This window comes from Gopherus evgoodei, chromosome 3 (genome assembly GCF_007399415.2).
Source record: "Gopherus evgoodei ecotype Sinaloan lineage chromosome 3, rGopEvg1_v1.p, whole genome shotgun sequence".
NCBI classification, from domain to species: domain Eukaryota; kingdom Metazoa; phylum Chordata; order Testudines; family Testudinidae; genus Gopherus; species Gopherus evgoodei.
Window position 1 is genome coordinate 11878388 of NC_044324.1, and position 23921 is coordinate 11902308.

Sequence of the window (23921 nt, forward strand, 5' to 3'; positions counted from 1 at the left end):
TGGATTTCAAGTCCTTGGAACTGTGCAGCTTTTCCCTAGTAACTGTTGCTGAGGTTCGTAGAACAACATTCGGGGAGGGGTCCCTGCTTGCCACCCGCCCGCCTCTGGCACAGGCTGTTTGGAGAGCCGCGGCCCTGGCATCCCAGATGCTGTTCCCGACAGGTGCTTTGGGAGGCCAGGGACCAGAGAGCCAAGGGCTCACAGCAGAGCAGAGGATGGGAAGGTGGGGAGAAAAGGGGGATGGGTGGAGAACCAGCTCCCGGGAGGTCTGGGTGAACCGTGTTTTTGTTCCCAAATGAGTTGCGTGTTTTTGTTCCCCAATGAGTTGCCTGCTGAGGTTTTAAGGCAGGTCAGGTGGGCTCAGCAGACTGGGGCTGGGGGAGGAAAGCTTTAGCCTGTGGGTTTGGGTGGAAATAGACCATGAAACTGGCCCAGCCGAGTGCAGTGACACAAGGAAACAACCAGTGTCTGTGCGGGGAAGGAGGCTGGTTTCCAATGGGTCTCCCAGCCTCAATCGTCTCTGCTGTGTCATTAGCAACCCGGGGAAAGATGGATTCCTGACCCTGAGCATTCCCAACCACTCCCCAGAAAGCACAACGCAGGCATTGGGGCAGTTGGTATATTGGGAGCAGGAAGGCAGCAGGCTGGACGGACACAGACACTTGAGAAGCCATGGTCCTTAGGGGAGGACGTCTAGTTAGGTCCCATCTAGTCCATCTGCCCCAGGGTTGGGGGGAAGGGATCTTTTGCTTATTGTTAGGGTGCCCCTTCATTCCAGCAGTGGCAGGATGGTCCCAACATCCCTGGTGGGGAAAGGCGTGGGCTGTGTTTTCCCAGGGTGGGGAGGAGGGCAGGCTCATTCCCAGATGTCTTTGTTAGTAACTAGGTCTCTTCCAGTCAGGGTTACCTGGGCTGCTGCAGAAGTGCAATGATTAGGGTCCGCGCTCAGGACACCGGAGACCTGCGTCAAGTCCCTCTTCTGGCACAGGCTTCCTGTAGGACCTTGGTCACCTCACTTACTCTCTCTGGGCTTTCATTCAGTAACAGCATTGCTCCGCCTAAGGGCGTGGGAGATAAATATATTAACGATTGGGAGGTATTGAGAGGACGGGGCCCAGCTAAGTACCTTGGAGAGGGTGGAGAGAAAACTGAGGTCAGCTTTGGGCCCGGTGAATGGGAGTGGCCATGACAACATTGGCTCACGAGAGCAGCATTAGCTGCACCAATGCTGAGCTGCGCGGCAGAGCCTGGAAGTGAAGCTGCACTTTTCAAGGTGTGCTGCTGATGTCGCCGGCTCCACCTCACACGTGGGGTGTGTGTGTGTGTGTGCCTGTGTGCGTGTGTGTGTGTGCGTGTGTGTGTTCGTGCATGCACACGAAGCTGCAGGGATGCATTTTCTCAGGCCTGTTTGATTTCTAACCCCCTTTCTCAGCCCCTGCTTTGGGCTCTTCCACCCAACTGGGCTTGAGATCTGGGTCTCGTCAGCCCTGGGGCTGGACAAACTGGACTCTGCAGAAGGTGACTACAGTGCAAGTAAGCACACGTTCTCCCCTCGGAGTAAGAACAGACCCAATGCCCCAGTGCGGCGCTAGGGGGCGCTGTGCTGCAGGGAGCAGTTCAGGAGGGTCCATAGGGGGCGCTCTCCCCTCGGTGTCAGTGCTGAGCCCAATGCCCCAGTGCGGCGCTAGGGGGCGCTGTGCTGCAGGGAGCAGTTCAGGGGGGTCAGTAGGGAGCGCTCTCCCCTCGGTGTCAGTGCTGAGCCCAATGCCCCAGTGCGGCGCTAGGGGGCGCTGTGCTGCAGGGAGCAGTTCAGGAGGGTCCATAGGGGGCGCTCTCCCCTCGGTGTCAGTGCTGAGCCCAATGCCCCAGTGCGGCGCTAGGGGGCGCTGTGCTGCAGGGAGCAGTTCAGGGGCGTCAGTAGGGGGCGCTCTCCCCTCGGTGTCAGTGCTGAGCCCAATGCCCCAGTGCGGCGCTAGGGGGCGCTGTGCTGCAGGAAGCAGTTCAGGAGGGTCCGTAGGCGGCGCTCTCCCCTCGGTGTCAGTGCTGAGCCCAATGCCCCAGTGCGGCACTAGGGGGCGCTGTGCTGCAGGGAGCAGTTCAGGGGCCTCAGTAGGGGGCGCTCTCCCCTCGGTGTCAGTGCTGAGCCCAATGCCCCAGTGCGGCGCTAGGGGCGCTGTGCTGCAGGGAGCAGTTCAGGGGGGTCAGTAGGGGGCGCTCTCCCCTCGGTGTCAGTGCTGAGCCCAATGCCCCAGTGCGGCGCTAGGGGGCGCTGTGCTGCAGGAAGCAGTTCAGGAGGGTCCGTAGGCGGCGCTCTCCCCTCGGTGTCAGTGCTGAGCCCAATGCCCCAGTGCGGCACTAGGGGGCGCTGTGCTGCAGGGAGCAGTTCAGGGGCCTCAGTAGGGGGCGCTCTCCCCTCGGTGTCAGTGCTGAGCCCAATGCCCCAGTGCGGCGCTAGGGGGCGCTGTGCTGCAGGGAGCAGTTCAGGGGGGTCAGTAGGGGGCGCTCTCCCCTCGGTGTCAGTGCTGAACCCAATGCCCCAGTGCGGCGCTAGGGGGCGCTGTGCTGCAGGAAGCAGTTCAGGAGGGTCCGTAGGGGGCGCTCTCCCCTCGGTGTCAGTGCTGAACCCAATGCCCCAGTGCGGCGCTAGGGGGTGCTGTGCTGCAGGGAGCAGTTCAGGGGCGTCAGTAGGGGGCGCTCTCTCCTCGGTGTCAGTGATGAGCCCAATGCCCCAGTGCGGCGCTAGGGAGCGCTGTGCTCCAGGGAGCAGTTCAGGGGCCTCAGTAGGGGGCGCTCTCCCCTCGGTGTCAGTGCTCAGCCCAATGCCCCAGAGCGGTGCTAGGGGGCTCCATGGTGGGGGGGTGCTATCCCCAGTACCCAGCATGGCACAAGGGGTGCTGTGCTGCTGCAGCTGCTCTCCTAACCAAACCAAGCCCATGGCTCTGCCAAGGGCCACGGACTTGGAGTCAGGCAGCTCTGCCCCCCTGGCCACAGCTCTGCTTTCCCAGCGGCGCTAGTGCCTAGAAGTGCTCAGCGGCAGGATTTGGTATCAATAAAGTTGTCGCTTCAGCTGGGCTTTGCGGCTGCTGCTTCGGCTATTTAATCTGAACAAAGAGGTGTTGCCAGGGCAACTTGCCACTCTTGGCAGCGGAGACCTGCTCATCCGTTGGGATTGGTGGGGGGAATATTCCCCGAAATGGCCTCATCTAAGGGGCAGCTCCAGGCAGATCTGGGGGAGGGCAGGAATTGCTCTCTCTGCTCCGGCATCTACTAATGGTCCCAGTTCCCCCATGCTCGACGGAGCGCGCCGACGTACAGAGATACACACCCTGGTGCCCGTGTGCAACGCACGGCCCGCGGGGCTCATGCTGCAGCCGCAGTCAGGAGTTACAGGGGACTGAGTGGGACTTTCTTCTTAGCAAAAATGGCTTTTTGGTTGGGTGTTTGAAACCACGTCTGTCGCCACTTTTCAGTGCCGGGGAATCATATTTCTCTCTCACCTAGAAGTGAATATTTAGGACCAGCCCTGGGGTTTTCACAGTTCCGCCTGCCCCCCATTCTGGCGTTGGGCTTCTCCTGGCAGCTGATGGGATGATTCCTTTGAAATCACCATTTCACGCCCGACGTTCTGGTTTGAAGAGCCGTGTAAAGGAAGCGCTCCCCCGACCCCCCCAGGCAGCTGGTGACCCAGGCAGCTGCTTGCTTTGCAGTCACCAGGCTGCTCATGCTGCTGTCCATGTGGAAGGGTTTGCAGGCTCTGGCCAGGCTGGTGAAAGTGACAAACTGAAAATAAAAGTTTCATAAAAGAGCCTGTGACCAAACAGCAAGTTAGCTCAAATGACAGCAGAACACCACCGAGCTCCTGGAAGGCCCAGGACAGAGAATAGTGATCATTTCTGGCTCTTAGCTAGTGCGTTTCTGCGTTAGAGCTCACAGCGCTTCACCAAGGAGGGTGGGAGCATTCTCCCCATTTTACAGATGGGAAACTGAGGCACAGTGTCACCCAGCAGACCAGCTGCAGAGCTGGGGCTAGAACCCAGGTCTCTTGAGTCGCCTGATCAGGAACAATTGACGCCTGCTGTGGACATGTTCCACGAGAGAAATGAAAGGATCCACCTGGCCAGCAAAAAGGGTGTTGCCTGGCTAATATGGTGGGGAGTAGACCAGCAAACCTGCTGTTCACACTGCAAGCTGGCTAGACTCTGTCACAAGCCTCTCCCCGCTCCAGACAGATCTGTGTCCCCAGCTTTCACCAGTCAAGCGTCCGTCATCCACAGCCTTTCCCTCAGGCCTGCCCTAGCATGGAGTAGTGATCCCTGCGCTCCATGGCCAAGATCTGCTTTGCTGTGGTGCCACATCGCCTGGGGTGGCAGAATGCATCCGGGGACGAGAGCCGCTACGGCTCTGAAAGCAGTTCCTGTCCCCAGGAATGCCCCCAACCTCAGGGGAACTGATCTTCCATGCTCCCTCCCCTACTTCTACACGGTCTTGTCCACACACACAATTGCATCAGTTAAACAGGAGCACACCCAGTGTGGACGCGTTTATGATCTACTGCTATTGGCTTAGATAACACTTTTGATTACTGATTTGTTCCAGCTATTTGCTGACTATGAATTCAGCCTCAAACCCTGATCATGAGGACGGTATCACTGGCCTCCTTTGACAGCTCATAGAGCCAGAGTCCAGACCCTGGCGCTGGGGCAGGCCCAAGTGACCATAGATCATCCCTGGCAGGGGTTTGTCCAGCCTGTTCTATAAACCACCAGTGATGGGGATTCCCCAACCTCCCTTGGGAGCTGGACCCCACAGCTTAACTCCCCATAGAGTGAAAAGTTTTCCCACATCTCTCACCCGTCTCCCTGCCTGCAGATTAAGCTCTTTTTGTCATGCACTACTTTCCAGGGCCCTGGAGAACAATCAGTCTCCATCCTGGTGAGAACAGCCCCTCACAGATTGGACGGCTGGTCTCAGGTCCCCCGTCAGCCTTCTGTCCTCAAGACTAAACACCCCCAGGGCTTTTAACCTTTCCTCATAGGTCAGAAAACTGAAAACACAATGAAATGGAAGGGGAAACTGAGGCTCAGAGTGGGGCTGCTACATGCCCCAGGCCACCCAGCAAGTCGGACCTCAGTTGGATCCAGAAGGCCTGGCTCTGAGTCCTTTGCTTGGGCTGCCACATGCCACTGTGGTCCTGGGGGAGGGGAGCAGGCTGGCCCGGGGTGCTCAGGGCTGGCTGTGTAGGAGGTGTGGGGTGCTGGGGCAGGTGGGATGGTGTTGGGGGAGGGGATCAGGCTGGCTTGGGGTGCTCAGGGCTGGCTGCTTAGGAGGTGCAGGGTGCTGGGGCAGATGGGGTGGTGTTGGGGGAGGGGGCAGTCTGGCCTGGGGTGCTCAGGGCTGTCTGCATAGGAGGCGCAGGGTGTGGGGGCAGGTGGGGTGGTGTTGGGGGAGGGGATCAGGCTGGCCCGGGGTGCTCAGGGCTGGCTGTGTAGGAGGTGTGGGGTGCTGGGGCAGGTGGGATGGTGTTGGGGGAGGGGATCAGGCTGGCTTGGGGTGCTCAGGGCTGGCTGCTTAGGAGGTGCAGGGTGCTGGGGCAGATGGGGTGGTGTTGGGGGAGGGGGCAGTCTGGCCTGGGGTGCTCAGGGCTGTCTGCATAGGAGGCGCAGGGTGCGGGGGCAGGTGGGGTGGTGTTGGAGGAGGGGATCAGGCTGGCTTGGGGTGCTCAGGGCTGGCTGCGTAGGAGGCGCAGGGTGCTGGGGCAGGTGGGGGGAGGGGATCAGGCTGGCTTGGGGTGCTCAGGGCTGGCTGCGTAGGAGGCGCAGGGTGCTGGGGCAGGTGAGGTGGTGTTGGGGGAGGGGATCAGGCTGGCTTGGGGTGCTCAGGGCTGGCTGCGTAGGAGCGCAGGGTGCTGGGGCAGGTGGGGGGAGGGGATCAGGCTGGCTTGGGGTGCTCAGGGCTGGCTGCGTAGGAGGCGCAGGGTGCGGGGGCAGGTGGGGTGGTGTTGGAGGAGGGGATCAGGCTGGCCTGGGGTGCTCAGGGCTGGCTGTGTAGGAGGCGCAGGGTGCGGGGGCAGGTGGGATGGTGTTGGGGGAGGGGATCAGGCTGGCCCGGGGTGCTCAGGGCTGGCTGCGTAGGAGGCGCAGGGTGCGGGGGCAGGTGGGGTGGTGTTGGGGGAGGGGATCAGGCTGGCCTGGGGTACTCAGGGCTGGCTGCGTAGGAGCGCAGGGTGCTGGGGCAGGTGGGGGGAGGGGATCAGGCTGGCTTGGGGTGCTCAGGGCTGGCTGCGTAGGAGCGCAGGGTGCTGGGGCAGGTGGGGGGAGGGGATCAGGCTGGCTTGGGGTGCTCAGGGCTGGCTGCGTAGGAGCGCAGGGTGCGGGGGCAGGTGGGGGGAGGGGATCAGGCTGACTTGGGGTGCTCAGGGCTGGCTGCGTAGGAGCGCAGGGTGCTGGGGCAGGTGGGGGGAGGGGATCAGGCTGGCTTGGGGTGCTCAGGGCTGGCTATGTAGGAGGCGCAGGGTGCTGGGGCAGGTGGGGTGGTGTTGGGGGAGGGGATCAGGCTGACTTGGGGTGCTCAGGGCTGGCTGCGTAGGAGCGCAGGGTGCTGGGGCAGGTGGGGGAAGGGGATCAGGCTGGCTTGGGGTGCTCAGGGCTGGCTATGTAGGAGGCGCAGGGTGCTGGGGCAGGTGGGGTGGTGTTGGGGGAGGGGATCAGGCTGACTTGGGGTGCTCAGGGCTGTCTGCATAGGAGGCGCAGGGTGCGGGGGCAGGTGGGGTGGTGTTGGAGGAGGGGATCAGGCTGGCTTGGGGTGCTCAGGGCTGGCTGCGTAGGAGCGCAGGGCGCTGGGGCAGGTGGGGTGGTGTTGGGGGAGGGGATCAGGTTGGCCTGGGGTGCTCAGGGCTGGCTGCGTAGGAGGCGCAGGGTGCGGGGGCAGGTGGGGTGGTGTTGGGGGAGGGGATCAGGCTGGCCTGGGGTACTCAGGGCTGTCTGCATAGGAGCGCAGGGTGCTGGGGCAGGTGGGGGGAGGGGATCAGGCTGGCTTGGGGTGCTCAGGGCTGGCTGTGTAGGAGGCGCAGGGTGCGGGGGCAGGTGGGGGGAGGGGATCAGGCTGGCTTGGGGTGCTCAGGGCTGGCTGTGTAGGAGGCGCAGGGTGCGGGGGCAGGTGGGGGGAGGGGATCAGGCTGGCTTGGGGTGCTCAGGGCTGGCTGTGTAGGAGGCACAGGGTGCTGGGGCAGGTGGGGTGGTGTTGGGGGAGGGGATCAGGCTGACTTGGGGTGCTCAGGGCTGGCTGCGTAGGAGCGCAGGGTGCTGGGGCAGGTGGGGGAAGGGGATCAGGCTGGCTTGGGGTGCTCAGGGCTGGCTGTGTAGGAGGTGTGGGGTGCGGGGGCAGGTGGGGTGGTGTTGGGGGAGGGGATCAGGCTGGCTTGGGGTGCTCAGGGCTGGCTGTGTAGGAGGCGCGGGGTGCGGGGGCAGGTGGGGTGGTGTTGGGGGAGGGGATCAGGCTGGCCCGGGGTGCTCAGGGCTGGCTGCGTAGGAGGCGCGGGGTGCTGGGGCAGGTGGGGTGGTGTTGGGGGAGGGGATCAGGCTGGCTTGGGGTGCTCAGGGCTGGCTGCGTAGGAGCGCAGGGTGCTGGGGCAGGTGGGGGGAGGGGATCAGGCTGGCCCGGGGTGCTCAGGGCTGGCTGTGTAGGAGGCGCGGGGTGCTGGGGCAGGTGAGGTGGTGTTGGGGGAGGGGATCAGGCTGGCTTGGGGTGCTCAGGGCTGGCTGCGTAGGAGCGCAGGGTGCTGGGGCAGGTGGGGGGAGGGGATCAGGCTGGCTTGGGGTGCTCAGGGCTGGCTGCGTAGGAGCGCAGGGTGCTGGGGCAGGTGGGGGGAGGGGATCAGGCTGGCTTGGGGTGCTCAGGGCTGGCTGTGTAGGAGGCACAGGGTGCTGGGGCAGGTGGGGTGGTGTTGGGGGAGGGGATCAGGCTGACTTGGGGTGCTCAGGGCTGGCTGTGTAGGAGGCGCAGGGTGCGGGGGCAGGTGGGGTGGTGTTGGGGGAGGGGATCAGGCTGGCCCGGGGTGCTCAGGGCTGGCTGTGTAGGAGGCGCAGGGTGCTGGGGCAGGTGGGGTGGTGTTGGGGGAGGGGATCAGGCTGGCTTGGGGTGCTCAGGGCTGGCTGTGTAGGAGGTGCAGAGAGGTGCAGGGGGGAGGGGATCAGGCCAGTCCCCGGTGCTCAGGGCTCTCCCTGTCTCCTCTGCAGGAGAGTACGTGGAGGGGGTGAGTGACCAGGACGTGCTCCTCATTCACTCCTGCCGTCAGTGGACCACGGTGACGGCCCACAGCCTGGAGGAGGGGCACTACGTCATCGGACCCAAGATCGACATCCCACTGCAGTACCCAGGTACTGGGGCCATCAGGGGGTGGGGGCTGGGGCCTCTCACCCAGGCAGTGTCTGAGCTCTGCTTCTGTGGGGCAAAGGAGCCTGCGGCTTCCCAGAGGCGCGCTGGGGTGGTGCCCAGCCACTGGGACGGGAGGGTGGTGGAGAGGTGGCACTGGGCATCTGGCTGTTGGGGTGGTGGCATTCCTGGGGGTCAGGAGCGTGGCACCATCTCTAGGAGTTCAGCAGGGGCACGGCAGTGTTGCCAGGAGCTAGGGAGGGATGTGGTGGTGGCACCAGGGGCTCCGGGAGATGGCAGTGGCTCCAGGGACTCAGGGACGTGGCGGTGTGAGGGGCTCTGGGATGTGGTGGTGGCTCTGGGGACTCAGGGACGTGGCGGTGTGAGGGGCTCCGGGACGTGGTGGTGGCTCCAGGGGCTCAGGGATTTGGAGGTGGCCCCGGGGGCTCAGGGACGTGGCGGTGGCTCTGGGGGCTCAGAGATTTGGAGGTGGCCCCGGGGGCTCAGGGATGTGGTGGTGGCTCCGGGGGCTCAGGGACATAGTGGCGTGAGGGGCTCCGGGACGGGATCTGATGGCATCTCGTTCTTAGCACTGCTGGAGGATGACACCAGCTGTGTTTGCCCTGGGATCCTTTTAACATCCCATTGCCTGGCCCAGCGGGTCACAGCCAGGCCTGAGGGAACCAATTGGGGTTGGGGGGGTGAGACTGCGATGACCTGACCTCGTCCGGGAGCCCGCCCGCCTGCTGCCGGTAGCGGGTGTTGCCGGCCGGAGGGACGTGTGTCTAGCTCAGGGTGATTGGTGCCGCTGGTGGAGATTTCCCTGCTAGCTCAGAGGGGTGTTCGCTGAGGTTCAGGTTTATTAGTGTTTGTGCCCGGGGTCCCTCCTGTGGCCCTGGCCCAGCCCGGCTTCCAGTCTCCCGGGTGCTATTTTCCTCTTCATGGGGACGGCCACATTTCTCTGCCTTCGTCTCTCCCGCCTTGTGGGGCGCAGCTGGGAACGCTCAGGTTTGATCCCAGCTTGGGGCTCTGGGGTGAGGGTCCCAGCCTGACCGGCCCCTCCATGCCCCTGGGGTTTGCGCTCAAGCAGTTGGGTTTTGGCATAATGCCCTGGGCAGAGCCTGGCGCATCCCTGGCTGCTGGGTGCAGTGCTCGCAGCCCTGCCCCATGGCTGGGGGGGCCACTCCTGTGCCCCCAGAACACCAGACGTTCTGGTACTTTGGGAACAGCGAGACCCTGCCCCCGCCAGCATGACCGCACGTGCACCATACGGACAGGATGGGGCACTCTTCAAAGGGGCGTCCCCCGCCCCATGCCGGACAGAGCCCGGGGGAGGCCGGACGTGTAAAGTGAGAGCACGTGATGGGAACGGTTTCTGCACCCCACGCCACCCCCTGCCTCTCTGTGCCAACCCTGGTTGCTGGCGGGCCTCATGGGCTGTGCACAGGGGCACGTCCGTGTAGAGCAGCCCAGTTCCCTTGCCAGCTGCGGGAACAAGTCGCCTTGTCCGCGTTTGTGGCTCGTGCCCAGAGCTGGACGCAGGGAGCCCAGGTTGGGGGAGGCTAACTGGGGGACTCCCCCTGCCCTTGGTTCTTCACTCTCTTTCTCCCCTTCCATTGTTTCCCTCCTGTGCTGCCCTAGTACTAACCCTGAACGTCCCTTCATCTCCAGGGGGGCTCCAGGACTAGCTGGGCTTCGCTCCCCGGCTGTGTCCTTCTAGCCGGCCCCCAGTTCCAGGCGAGGGCGAGGGGCCAGCTCCCTTTCTCCCGCGTGCCGCTTGCCCTGCTTCCGCCGGGGCTGAGTTCAGGGACAGCCCATCACAAGCCCACGGGGCGTCGCATGGTTCGCTGGAGCCCCGGCACTTCCCGAGGGGCCCTGGGGAGCTGTGGGAGGAGCCAGCGGCTCCGTGAGGGGCGACGGGTAACTTTGGGGGTGCGGAAGCCCAGGAGAGTCAGAGGTCGGGGTCGGACAGGAGATCGGCCCAGCTCCTTGGCCAGACGGTGTGTGGGGGGAGGGACGGGACCAGCGCTGAGATCATTGCAGCCGCCCCCCCCCCCCCCCCCGTGCCCGGCTAAGTGCAGCGCGGCTGGTGAGGAGTCCTGCTGATAAACAGCTAATGGACTGGGGGGGCTGGGGCGGGGCGGGGCCAACAGCAGGCCCAGGAGGAGCCGCAGGAGGGGGAGCTGGGAAACGTGTTAACCTGCTTTACTGGGCTCACTCCCAGGAGAGCGACGGTGGCTTCAAACCGGCCCAGTCGCAGCCAAGGGGCCTGCAGTGCCTCCTGGGGGAGCCCCACGGGGCTGGGCTCCTGCACCCTGCAAAGGCTCATGGGATTGTTTGTGACGTTCAGTAGCTTGGCCCAGGCCAGGTGGGAGTGGGTGACCCCCTACCCCGACAGAACTAATGCCCCTGAGTCCTGGCCTGCAGCCCCCCGGCTACCCCAGCTCTGGGCTCCACCCAGCTCTGCCAGTGCCCCTCAGTCTTGGCCTGCAGCCCCCCAGCTACCCCAGCCCGGGGCTCCCCCCAGCTCTGCCAGTGCCCCACAGTCCTGGCCTGCAGCCCCCCAGCAATCCCAGCCCTGGGCTCCCCCCAGCTCTCGCGGTGCCCCTCATCCTGGCCTGCAGCCCCCCAGCAATCCCAGCCCTGGGCTCCCCCCAGCTCTGCCAGTGCCCCTCAGTCTTGGCCTGCAGCCCCTGTTAGCCCAGCCCTGGGCTCCCCCCAGCTCTGCCGGCGCCCCTCAGTCCTGGCCTGCAGCCCCTGGCTATCCCAGCCCTGGCCTCCTCGCAAGGTTTGCCAGTGCCCCTCACTCCTAATCTACAGCCCCCCTGCTATCCCAGCCCTGGGCTCCCCCTCACCCCCAGTTCTGCCGATGCTCCTCACTCCTGACCCGCAGCCCCCGGCTATCCCAGTCTGGGTTCCCCCACAGCTATGCTGGTGCCCCTCAGTCCTAACCTGCAGCCCCATGCTATCCCAGCCCTGGGTTCCCCACACCAACTCCCAGCTCAGCTGGTGCCCTGAATCCTGCCTCCTGCTATCCCAACCATGGGCTCCCCCAGGTCTATTTATGCCCCAACACACATCCTACTACCTCCCAGCCCTGCAGAGCTCAGCCAATGCCCTTCCTTACTGATGCCCACAGCTTCCCCATGCTAGTCCAGTCTTGAGCTGTCCCAATACTGCTCCCCAAAACTGGCCGCATCTCTGCTATTCCAGCCCTGGAAGTCCCCCCAACTCTGCTGGCACCCCTTATTTCAAACCTGCAGCCTCCCTCATCACTGCAGTACTAGCCAACCGCCTGCACTTGTCCAGTGCTCCCCAGTCTCCTTCGCCACTCCCCAGGTGATTGGTTCCCCAGGGGGCTAAAATCCCTAGACACGGCATTCTCTGCCTTCCCTCGGGGAATGTAATTACCGAGTGCCAGGCTGTGGCCTCGCCCGTATCACTGTACCTGGTGAGATAACAGTGCTGGCAATGGCGACACCCACTGCAGCACTCGGGGACGCGGGGCAGCGTCGCCGACATTAGAAGACACTGCGCTGAGGCTGGGCCCCTGAGGGACACAAGCTGCCCCCTGGGTGCACCTGCCAGGCACGTGGTCCATGAGCTGATCTCTCCAGGCTGAGTAAAAGTCGACAGCAAGCGACATTCCTTGGGCACAGCTGGGGGCCGGAGAGAGCAGCTGTGGCGGGGCTAGACCTAGATGTGGGAGGAGCCCCCTCACTTGCTCCCATCAAACCTCTCCTTAGACCTCGCCTCTGCCAACAGGCCTACAGAAGATGGGATAGTGTGGGGGGGGGGGCAGCCGGTGAGCCGAGACTACGGCCCCTCCTTCCGGCCCATGTTCTGCCCCCTCTATCCGTCTTTGATTGTCAGCACTTTGCGTGCAGCAACCAGCGTTTTCTTCCACGTCTGTGCCGTGCCCAGCACAACAGAGCCCAGTCCTGTAATAACAGAGCCTCGGGGGGCCAGTCAGCACAACTCTGCGCTCCGTAGAGTGACGCTGACTGGGTCCTAGGGGGCCATGCTCCAGGGATGGAGGGGGAGGCTCTGGGGCACCGCATGTGCTGGGGTGATGGCGGGACCTTGGCCTGTAGGTCTGCAGTGCTTCTCCCTGCAGGGCAGCAGGCCCGTTACTCTGCAGCTGGTGGGTGGGAGTGGGACGCGCTCTGCGGAATAAGGCCGCCCCTTGCTCTCCCTCATTCCCTTGCATGGAGCGTGGCTCGGACCTGGGCGGGAGTCCCCGGGTCTAGGCACTCGGAGCCGCTCTCCTTTGGAAGAGATCTGAGTCTCACACACCCCGGGGCGAGCGTGACACCCAGAGGGCAGGACATGGCGCCGTTACGGGCAGACCGCTGAGCTCCGTCACTCGGGTGAAACTGGAGGAGTCCAGGGAGCTTCTGGGTTTATGCCAAAAGCAGCGATAGCAGGATCCAGGCTCCAGGGACGCCAGTGCAACCCCATCGGAGGCTACACGTGGAACAGCGGCAGCAGTGTCTCTGGGAAGTGACGTTACCAGAGCCACATGAGCAGCATAAGAGCAGGGCTTACCGGTTTCCATCCAGCCGCTCTCTCTGCACCGTGACCTCCCCAGAGGCAGCGCAGTGCAGTGGGCAGGACTCTTGGGTGGGTTCCGTTCCATGCCGTGCCGTTGGGCAGGGGGTCTGCTCGCTGCCGTGCGAGGTGGGGCCCGGCAAGGCGCGTGCTCTGTAACTGCTGAGGACTTGGGCCTCCCAGACTCTCAGATGAACCCTTTCCCTGCCATGGTGCCGGCAGCTGCCACCGAGTAAAATCCCTACTATCCAAGTGCCAATGGCATTTTCTAATCCTTCTGGGGCTGGGGCGGGGGTGGGATAGTTCTGTGTGTGTGTGCGAATGAGCCCAGGGGCCGGGGGTGGGGCAGCTCTCCAGAAAGTGCCCCCTTCCCTGCTAGGAGCCAGGCAGGCAGCGAGCCGGGGCTAAGGAAGCAGCTCCCAGCTGCGGTCGGGTTCACCAGAGGCTGGGGTGAGCATTTCAGAGTCATGCATGGATGCCAGCTAACCCCCACCCACGAGAGCTCAGGGCTGGGACCCAGGAGGTTCTCCAGGAGACTCTCTGCTGATGCTGCAGTATTAGAGAGTTTATCCCCTTAGCCTGCAGGCCATGACAGAGCAACAGACACACACATGACCAGTTGTGACTTCCCCAGGGAACGTAAAAAAGGCCAGCCGAAAGGTCCATCTAACCCAGTATCCTATCTTCTGACAATAGCCAGAGCCAGGTGCCCCAAAGGAAATGAACAGAACAAGTAATATCCCGTTTTGCCCATTCCCAGCTTCTGGCAAACAGAGGCTACGGACACCATCCCGGCTAATAGCCATTGATGGACCTGTCCTCCAGGAACTTATCTAGTTCTTTTTTGAACCCTGTTATAGTCTTTGCTTTCACAGCATCCTCTGGCAAGGAGTTCCATAGGTTGACTGTGCGTTGTGTGAAGAAATACTGCCTTTTGTTTGTTTTAAACCTGCTGCCTATTCATTTCATTGGGTGACCCCTGGTTCTTGTGTTATGAGAAGTAAATAACACTTCCTTAGTTACTTTCTCCACACCAGTCATTTCTATAGACCTCTATCCTATCCTCCCTAAATTGTCTCTTTTCCAAACTGAAAAGTCCCAGTCTTATTAATCCCTCCTCATATGGCAGCTGTTCCATCCCCCTAATCATTTTTGTTGCCCTTTTCTGACCCTTTTCCAAGTCCAATAGATCTTTTTTGAGATGGGGCGACCACATCTGCACACAGTATTCAAGATGTGGGGGCACCAGGGGTTTATATAGAGGCAATATGATATTTTCTGGCCTATTATCTATCCCTTTCCTAATGATTCCCAACATTCTGTTTGCTTTTTGGACAGACGCTGCACATTGAGTGGATGTTTTCAGAGAACTATCCACAGTGACTCCAAGATCTCTTTCTGGAGTGGGAACAGCTAATACAGACCCCATCATTGTATGTGTATAGTTGGGATTATGTTTTCCAATGTGCATTACTTTGCATTTATCAACATTGAATTTCATCTGCCATTTTGTTGCCTAGTCACCCAGTTTTGTGAGATCCTTTTGTAGCTCTTCGCAGTCCTCCTGGGACTTAACTATCTTGAGTAATTTTGTATCACCTGCAAATTTTGCCACCTCACCTTTACCCTTTTTCCAGATCATTGATGACTATGCTGAAAAGCACAGATCCCTGTAGAAATCCTTAGGGGACACCACCATTTACCTCTCTCCATTCTGAAAACTGACCATTTATTCCTACCCTTTGTTTCTTGTCTTTTATCCCAGTTACCAACCCATGACAGGACCTTCCCTCAGCCCGTGACAGTTTACTTTGCGTAAGAGCCTTTGGTGAGGGACCTTGTCAAAGACTTTCTGAAAGTCCAAGTTCCTTATATCCACTGGTGACACACACATGCACCATCCAGCTGGCCAATTCCACGCGTGGCTCCGGGTCCCAAAGCACAAGGGAACAGGATTCTTTGCAGGCATGGAACGGATGCCCCTGGGTGCACCTGGAACCGCTCCTGTCCCTTTGTGCATGTGGGACGTGCTCGCCTTCCATCTGCACGCACAAGAGTGGGGGTGGGGCGTTTGTGCTTCCAGCTACGGCCCAGCCTCCACCCCCTTCTCACTAACGTCCGTCTTTATCGATCTGATTGATTTGCTCAGTGCCTGGGATGTGCTGCTCGCAGCGTGGGTCTCATCATTCAAACCCCATTGACCGGAACACGCCGCTGTCAGCCAGCGGGAGCGCAGAAAGCGCCAGCAGTCACAATGCGCAGCCGCGCTGACAGGCTGCACCTGGGGCCTGTCAGATCAAGGCAAGAGGATTCCAGAGAGAAGAGCCCCTGCCCCCACGCCCCACCTCACAGACCTACCCCCAGGTCAGCCCCAGCGATGCTGCTAAGCCCAGCTGTCAGGATGAGCCATGGGCAGAAAGAAGCATTCCCTTCCCCTGCATTTAAAGCACGAGGCTTGCGACCAGAAGGAGGGTGATTAGCCAGTGCGAGGAGACCGAAGTGTCACCTCTCCTCAGGGCGCGTCGTAGCACAGAGGGGTTTGCCCTCTCCAGGCCCTTCGCTGACATGTGGTCCTGGCTCTGGTCCTCGGGGGCCAGCCGGTCAGTATCATTCCCCCGATTTACGGATGGAGAAACTGAGGCTGAATTGGAGACGTGCCCAAGGTCACCCAGCGAGTCGGTGTCAGAGCAGTCATTAGACCTGGGGTGCTTCTGACTGTCCATCCTTTGCCCTTACCAGGGCTCCTCACTTGGGTCAGCAGAAGGTTGGGAACCTGGGCTCTTCAATGCTACAGGCAGGACTGTTGACTGCTTGAGCTCAAGGGCGGGCTCGGTAGCAGACGCTTGTCTCCCTGCATGGCCTAGGCACTAGAGGAGTGGGAGATGAGGTGCATCAGACCTCGCTGGTCCTTGGAACCCGAACCTCGCCTGTGGATGGTTCTTCTCTTCAGTCCCTCAAATTCCTTTGGGCTCATGCTATTCTCCTCTGTCAGACATGTAACCTCGAATGTACAAGCTCCTCCGAGCCTGAAAGCTCACCCTTTGCTGGTGAATTCAGTCTAGCCAGGTAAAAACCTCACCTGTCCCTCTTCTTCCTTTCAGGAAAGTGGAGAAAATCCTGGGGGATTGCTGGGCATTTTATAGACAGATTTGACAGCTGTTTTCTATTGACTTGGGGTTGTGGGCTATCCAGGAAAGGAGTTTCTTCTCAGAGAAGTTATCGGGGTTTGTAAGGGCATTGGCGTAACATGGTCTTTGTAGGATTGGGGCAACTTTGTTTTATAACATAGGACAGCTCAGTTTGGCCTTTTCTCTTCTCCCTGCCCGGTGTGGGGTTCTTTTTGTGGTGGAGCTCCCGGCATGGCATTCTGCTACAAAGGACGCTGGGAAAGCAACAACAATGAAAACGTTCGTTAATCAATTGCATCCCAGAGGGGCTTGGTTTGTAGGCAAAGGAGAGTAAAGCGGCCGGGGGAGCTCTTCAATAATTCATCATTCCTCAAACATGCTAATCTGGCGCCTGAGTTTCTGAGCGCTTTCCACCCTTGGCCACGAGGGAAATGCATGCGTTCCTTCACAGAGGTGGCCACTCCCACTCCCCCAGAGGCCTGCCCACTTATTTTGACTCTTCTCCTGTAGGCGCATTTTGCTGTTGCAATGAAAGTTAATGGCAGAGCAGAGGGCGACATAGAAAATAATTTGCAGATGATACGAAACTACTCAAGCTAGTTAAGTCCCAGGCAGACTGCGAAGAGCTACAAAAGGATCTCACAAAATAGGGTTACTGGGCAAGAAAATGGCTGATGAAATTCAATGTTGATCAATGCAAAGTAATGCACATTGGAAAACATAATCACAGCTATACACAGAAAATGATGGGGTCTAAATTAGCTGTTACCACTCAAGAAAGAGATCTTGGAGTCACTGTGGATTGTTCTCTGAAACTAGGATGACCATATTTCCTTATGCTGAATACAGGATACCTGGTAAAATTACTCATATTCAAGTGAGTTCAATGGCGATCAATCAGAACGATGCAGTACAAACGTTCAAATTAACATCAAGTTGACTGAGCCCCTGTTAAAAAGAAATACCGCAGAGTTGGATTCTTTTTATTTACCTTCTTATCTTTAAGGCTTTAGGGTTCACACAGGGTGGGGTGACACCCCCCCACACACACGGAGAGGTGACACATATACACTCCCATACATCTCTCTCACACGGAGGGTAACCAACCGACAAAATGCTCCCTGCCTGGTGCTCTCAGCCCTCCATGCCTGGCTGGAAACGTTGGGAATCATTAAGAAAGGGATAGATAATAAGACAGAAAATATCATATTGCCTCTATATAAATGCATGGTACGCCCACACCTTGAATACTATCAGAGAGGTAGCTGTGTTAGCCTGAATCTGTAAAAGCAGCAAAGAATCCTGTGGCACCTTATAGACTAACAGACGTTTTGGAGCATGAGCTTTCGTGGGTGAATACGCACTTCGTCGGATGCACATAGTGGAAATTTCCAGAGGCAGGTATAAATATGCAGGCAAGAAGCAGGCTAGAGATAATGAGGTTAGTTCAATCAGGGAGGATGAGGCCCTCTTCTAGCAGTTGACATGTGAAAACCAAGGGAGGAAAAACTGCTTTTGTAATTGGCAAACCATTCACAGTCTCTGTTTAATCCTGAGCTGATGATGTCAAATTTGCAGATGAACTGAAGCTCAGCAGTTTCTCTTTCAAGTCTGGTCCTGAAGTTTTTTTGCTGCAGTATGGCCACCTTTAAATCTGCTATTGTGTGTCCAGGGAGATTGAGGTGTTCTCCTACAGGTTTTTGCATATTGCCATTCCTAATGTCTGACTTGTGTCCCATTGTGACTTGTGTGCCATTGACCCCTGCCTTGCCCCGGCTGCAACCTTGGAAGCAACCCTTCCCCAAGCGACATTAGCTCCATGTAGCATCTCCCTGGACATACGCCGGCTTTGCGCCCACAGCATTTACCAGGACAAGGCAGAAGCTTAATTCTATTGCCTAGGCCCCTGAGTGGGGATGGGTCAGAGGGTAACGCAAGCTCGGAGGGTCTGTGACTCCCCAGCCAGCCGCTCACTCCGACAGGCCAGTTGCCTCACCTGCCTGGGCCCTGTCCCTCCGGGTTGGTGGGTGCATGCAGCAGCTGTTGCAGTCCCCGGGCAGGGAGGGAGGCGAGGGGCCGCAGCCAGCCCAGAATCTCTGTCTGGTCCCCAGGGACACAGGTTGTTTGCATTTTGCATTTCACTCCTCCTGGGGCAGTGACTCTGGGCTGGTCAGTTTCACGTTGGGTTTATTCTCCCTGTGACTTTCTGGTACCATGGCCTGATGCTGCTGTTGTGTTTGGGTCTCTAGCACTTCATAGAATATCACGGTTGGAAGGGACCTCAGGAGGTATCTAGTCCAACCCCCTGCCCAAAGCAGGACCAACCTCAACTAAATCCGCAACTTCTGGAGGGACGGGTTAAGCTCAGACCCCTGGAAACGTTTCTGGATCTCTGGGTCAGTCGTGTCTCTTAGAGACCAAAGCTGAATCCACACATAGAAAAGTTTTTCATTGCAAGGCAATTGAGCCCTCAGCAGCCTCCCTCTTTTTCCTCCCACTTCCACCCTTTAACCCCTGGGGAAATTCCCCTTCCTCTGCTGCGCATGGAGGGCTGTTTTCTGTGCCTCGGAGTAGAATGACCAGACTGCAAGTGTGAAAAATCGGGGTGGGGGGGGGGGTAAGAGAAGCTTATAAAAGAAAAAGACTCAAAAATCGGAACTGTCCCTATAAAATTGGGACATCTGGTCACCCTACCCTGGAGGGACGACCCATTTTTAAACAAGGCCTTGCACTTTGCCAGCTGGCTGGTAATTGGTTCCAGCCAATAGGCAGATATTGGCTGTGATTGCATGAGCATCGTTAATAACCGGTCTCCACCCCTGCTCTGGTACTAGTGGTGGTGACTGAGCTGCGCTGGGCTCTGTGGCACTTTGGGGCAAGCAGGAGTTTACCCCAAACAGTAGCTCCCCGAGGGAGTTGATTATTTTATTTCAGAAAACAGCTGGATGCCTCTAGCAGGCGGGCCTAGTGCTGGGAGCAGACGGCATGGGCCGCTGGCTCAGACCTTCCTCTGTGTACCCACATTCATTGAGACCAGCAAACTCATTCCACTGGTGACCAGAACAGGATTTGAACCCAGCCCTCAGGCAGAGAAAGGCCGGGACCATCAGCCAGACATTAACCTTCCCAGCCCTTGTGGATGAATCCGTGCAAGGTGGATCGGCTGCAAGTCAGCCAGGGCTTCGAGCTGGTCAGTAGCTGGCAGAGCCTAGCGGGAGTGAGTCAGAATTCGGGGGGGTGAGGATTGGTTTCTCCCCTCGGCCAGTATGGTCTGCACATCCCAGAGGGAGCTTGGCCCCTGCTGTCACCCTCCACCCCGTCACTACCATCTGTCCCTGGCATGCTAGCCAAGCCCCCCAGCACGCTTCGTTCCTGACCCTCTACGGGAAATGCTTACGTGGGATCCTGGCTTGGATGCCAGATGGGACCAGACCCAGGGGGTGGCGCTGGCTGGCTGCCCACTGAGCTGCTTCCCCTGGGAGGCGGATCATGGACTCAGGAGTGGGTGTGAAGAGGTGGGCAGGGGCTGGCAGGGAGGGAGGCCGCCTTCTGGTGGCTCCAGCCACCCCAGCTTCGATCCCCCAATACGCATGCTGGACGAGGGGCTGCTGCTCTTGTGCATGGCTGGCAGCGGTGCTGGGTGACTGGTGGCCATAGGACCAATGCGGCTCTGTGAGGCCGTGGCAGATGTGGCTCTGGAGGGGCTCTGCCCGTCAGCCGCCCCCAGGGCCCTGGCTCTTGGCTCTATTAGAGGACGTGGGGGGGGATGTGTGTGCGGAGCAGGCCGAGGCAGGGCACAGGGACCCCCCACGCAGCCCGTTGGGGAACTGTGGCGGGCGTGGTGGGCTTGGGAACGGAGCAGCCTGCAAACAGTTTCCATGGCAATGGGATGTTGGAAACCGCCAGGGAGGGAAGCAGAGGGTGTCTGGGAGCAGGAGCTAACGCTGCTGCCTGGCCAGGGGAAGGAAACGCCCCCCCATGTGTCCTCCCCCTCCTCCCGTGTGCCCATTCCCGGCTCTGCCGTGAGCAGACAGCCCCAGACCTCGCCAAGGTTGCAAACCAAAGACCCTTGTGAAGCCCTTCAGATGCTTGGGGGGTGGTGAGGTCTGTCTGTCCGTCCTCCCACTGAACTGGCGTGTTGTGGGGTGGGGCACAGATCTCGGCTGTCCAGGGTCAGGAAAAAACGTTCTCCACTTGGGGCTGGTTGCTGGGCAGCGAAGGTTCCCAGATGGCACGGCTGGGCCTGCTGCCCGCCCAGGAGCCTCCCCCCTCTGGGCAGCGTGTTTCCTGCCAGTCAGCCTTGCTGAGCCATGCAGAGCGAGCGGGTGAGGGAGCTCTGGCGTGGGACACCAGGAACCGGTTGGCATTTGGCATTTCATCCTGGGAGCGGCAGGAGTTGCAGGGCTGGGGCTGGGCTACATGACTGCTCTCTGGAGGGGAGCAGGGGGGCTGCAACGAGGGTGAGGGCAGAGGAGATGCTGAAGAGGAGGGAAGAAGCCAGAGAAACTCCAAGCTTTTCGGGTCCAGTCCTGAAGGGCACGGATCGCCCTCTGTAGCGCTTCTGCACTGACTCATGGGGGTCACCTCTCCTTCGTCTTGATCTCCCTCCAGCCTGGGCAGACCCCGTTCCTCCCTCCATGGGACCCACCCTATCCCCCACTGCTTCCCTCCATCCGTGTCATCACAGCGGGCAGGAGAGAGCCGGGAGCTGCCGTGCGGCCGAGCTGCCTGCTCCCCTGTGGGCTCTCCTCTGGGCTGGGGGGGGGCACACGAACCCCAGGAGTTCCCAGCCCAGGACACTGAGGTGGGGCAGCCCAAGCAGAGGCCTTGTGCTGGTGTGTGATGCCCAATGTTGCCCAAGAATATTCCTCCCTGGGTTGGAGCCTCACTTCCTCTTTGCTCCCCAAGAGCGATTGAGCTTGGCTGGCCCAAGCAGCTGCGAGAAGCAAATGCTAAGGCCATGGGGTCATGGGGAACCGAGATTATCCACCCGTATGTGTTGTTGGCAGCGTTGCTGCAGCCGTGTCAGTCCCAGGATGTGAGCGACACATGGTGGGTGAGATGATATCTTTTACTGAACCAACTTCTGCTGGTAGAAGGGACATGCTTTTGAGCTCCACAGAGTCTTCTTCAGTATGTCTGTGCTAAACACAAGGTGGGACAGACTAAGCATAAGTGGTGCACGCATGCTGCAGGAGACCACTTCAAGTGAAGCAGGCAGCAAGGTGTGTAATGAGCCGTGAAACCAGAGTTCCTGCTACGTCCGTGGTGTTTGGTGTCCAGCAGTTACGAATTTAAGTTCCCAGACTCACCTTTTGCAGGTGTTGTGCAGGTGTCCTTTGAGGATGAGCACTGAGAGGTCAGCTATGGAGTGATCGCTTTGTGGAAAGTTCACCCGCAAGTGACGGGGTGTTATTGTCTTTTGTCATTTTTCTGCATGCGTTCCCTTGAAAGCACAATGTTTCTCTAGTTCACTCAGAGAGTTGTTGTTGGGGCATTGTAGGCACTGATTGTGGTACACCACGTGTTGCGATGGGCATGTGTAGGACCCATAGATCTTGACAGGTATGTCGCAAGGGTTGGTGATCATTGTAGCCGTGGCGATATGTATGCAGGATTTGCGTTTGTTGTTCTGGCAGAGTCTGGTGCTGCTTCAAGTTGGTGGGTCCTGGTCTGTGGGGAGCTTGCTTCAAAGGATGAATTTGGCGAGGTTGAGGGTTGTTTGAAGGCCAGGAGAGGGCTTGCAGAAGGCTCAGGAAAGATTTCTTTCTGGCTGTAGTCCCCACTGAATATGGGTCGTAATTGTTGATAGCCCACGTGGGTTCTAGTGCAGTGGCAGGTGACTACTAGAGGTGTTCAGTCACAGGGGGGTTTATTTCCATGCTGAAGCAAGTTCCCTGAATGTGTTTAGATGGCCCATTCCATGATCCAATCTACTTCTCTGTTGAAGTGTCCTTGTTTGGTGAAGGCTGTTTTGGTTGTGTTAAGATGTGTATCCTGGACTTTCTCCTCGGAGCATGTTCTTTGGTATCTGAGTGCCTGGCTGTTGATAACAGATTCCTTGGTGTGTTCGGGGTGGCTACTGGGATCTGTGGAGGTAAGTGGGGTGATCCAGGGGTTTCTTGTGTGCAGTCATTTGTAGGGTTCCACTGATGAAGCTGATTGTGGTGCCCAAGAAGTTGGTGCGGGATTGTTCTAGAAAGAGTTTGGTGGATGGGTGGTGGTTGTTGAAGTTGTGAAGCCTACGAGGGAGTTTGGGTCATCTGTCCAGAGGGTGAAAATATCATCGATTTATCTCAGGTACATTGTTGGTTTTGTTGTGCATTTTTACAGAACTTCTTCCTCAAGGTGGCCCACGGAGAGGACAGAATACTGAGGAGCCATCTCAGTACCCCTGGCTGTTCCCAGGGTTTGGACGAAGTGTTTGTTGTTAAATTGTTGTTAATCTGACGAGGTACAATAAGGACAAGTGCAGAGTCCTGCACTTAGGACGGAAGAATCCCATGCACTGCTACGGACTAGGGACCGAGTGGCTAGGCAGCAGTTCGGCAGAAAAGGACCTAGGGGTTACAGTGGACGAGAAGCTGGATATGAGTTAACAGTGTGCCCTTGTTACCAAGAAGGCTAATGGCATTTTGAGCTGTATAAGTAGGGGCATTGCCAGCAGATCAAGGGACACGATCATTCCCCTCTATTTGACATTGGTGAGGCCTCATCTGCAGTACTGTGTCCAGTTTTGGGCCCACACTACTAGAAGGATGTGGAAAATTTGGAAAGAATCCAGCGGAGGGCAACAAAAATGATTCGGGGACTGGGGCACATGACTTACGAGGAGACGCTGAGGGAACTGGGATTGTTTAGTCTGCAGAAGAGAAGAATGAGGAGGGATTTGATAGCTTCTTTCAACTACCTGAATGGGGGGTTCCAAAGAGGATGGAGCTCGGCTGTTCTCAGTGGTGGCAGATGACAGAACAAGGAGCAATGGTCTCCAGTTGCAGTGGGGGAGGTTTAAGTTGGATATTAGGAAAAACTTTTTCACTAGGAGGGTGGTGAAGCACTGGAATGGGTTCCCTAGGGAGACAGTGGAATCTCCTTCTGTGATGAACTGGGAATGTTCTTAATGTTTTCTCTGAATACTGTGATGGTGCCTCAGGTTCCCCCATGCAGTTCTTAAGTATCTAGGGGGTGTGATAAGGGTGTAGGGTTGCTACAGAACAAAGGGTCAGTGTACATAAATGCCTGACATTCTGTCTTCTGGCAACTGATGGCCTGGGCCCCTCCCCTGCAAAGGTGCCAACGGAAGGTGTTGGAGACAAAGAGATCAGGTGACCTCCTGGCCGGGAAAGACACAAAGGCCAGAGAGGAGGGGCTGGAGTGCGGTTTGAGTTTTGAAGCTGGCTGGGAAATGGAGAGTGGTGCCCCCATGGGGCTTGCGCTTTCCAACAGGGCTGTGGCCTCCCTGGGGGCCCCAGATGGACCTAACTAAAGTGGGTCCAGCTGTCTGTGCCTGCAAGACCTGTCTTGGACTGTGTTCCTGTCATCCAAATAAACCTTCTGTTTTACTGGCTGGCTGAGAGTCATGGTGAATCGCAGGAAGCTGGGGGTGCAGGGCCTGGTCTCCCCCCACACTCCATGACATCTTCCGTAGAGGTTTTTAAGGCCTGGTTTGACAAAGCCCTGGCTGGGATGATTTAGTTGGTGTTGGTCCTGCTTTGAGCAGGGGGTTGGACTAGATACCTCCTGAGGTCCCTTCCAACATTCTATGATTCTACGAAATGTGACACTTTTGTGGGTGAGGATGAAATGGGTGAGTATGGCGATGGATGTGGGGTGGATTTCCAAGCTTTGTCTATTGTCTTGCAGATATTTGAA

The 23921-nt window shown here is 58.7% G+C and overlaps 1 protein-coding gene across 1 annotated transcript in view; it reads left to right on the plus strand.

Moving 5' to 3' along the window:
* GAREM2 (GRB2 associated regulator of MAPK1 subtype 2) overlaps positions 1–23921 on the plus strand; it is a 42334-nt gene that overhangs the window by 7484 nt on the left and 10929 nt on the right. Inside the window, exon 2 of the mRNA XM_030555079.1 lies at positions 8235–8375. Coding sequence (XP_030410939.1) covers positions 8235–8375 — 141 coding nt within the window. The remainder of the gene's footprint in view (positions 1–8234; positions 8376–23921) is intronic.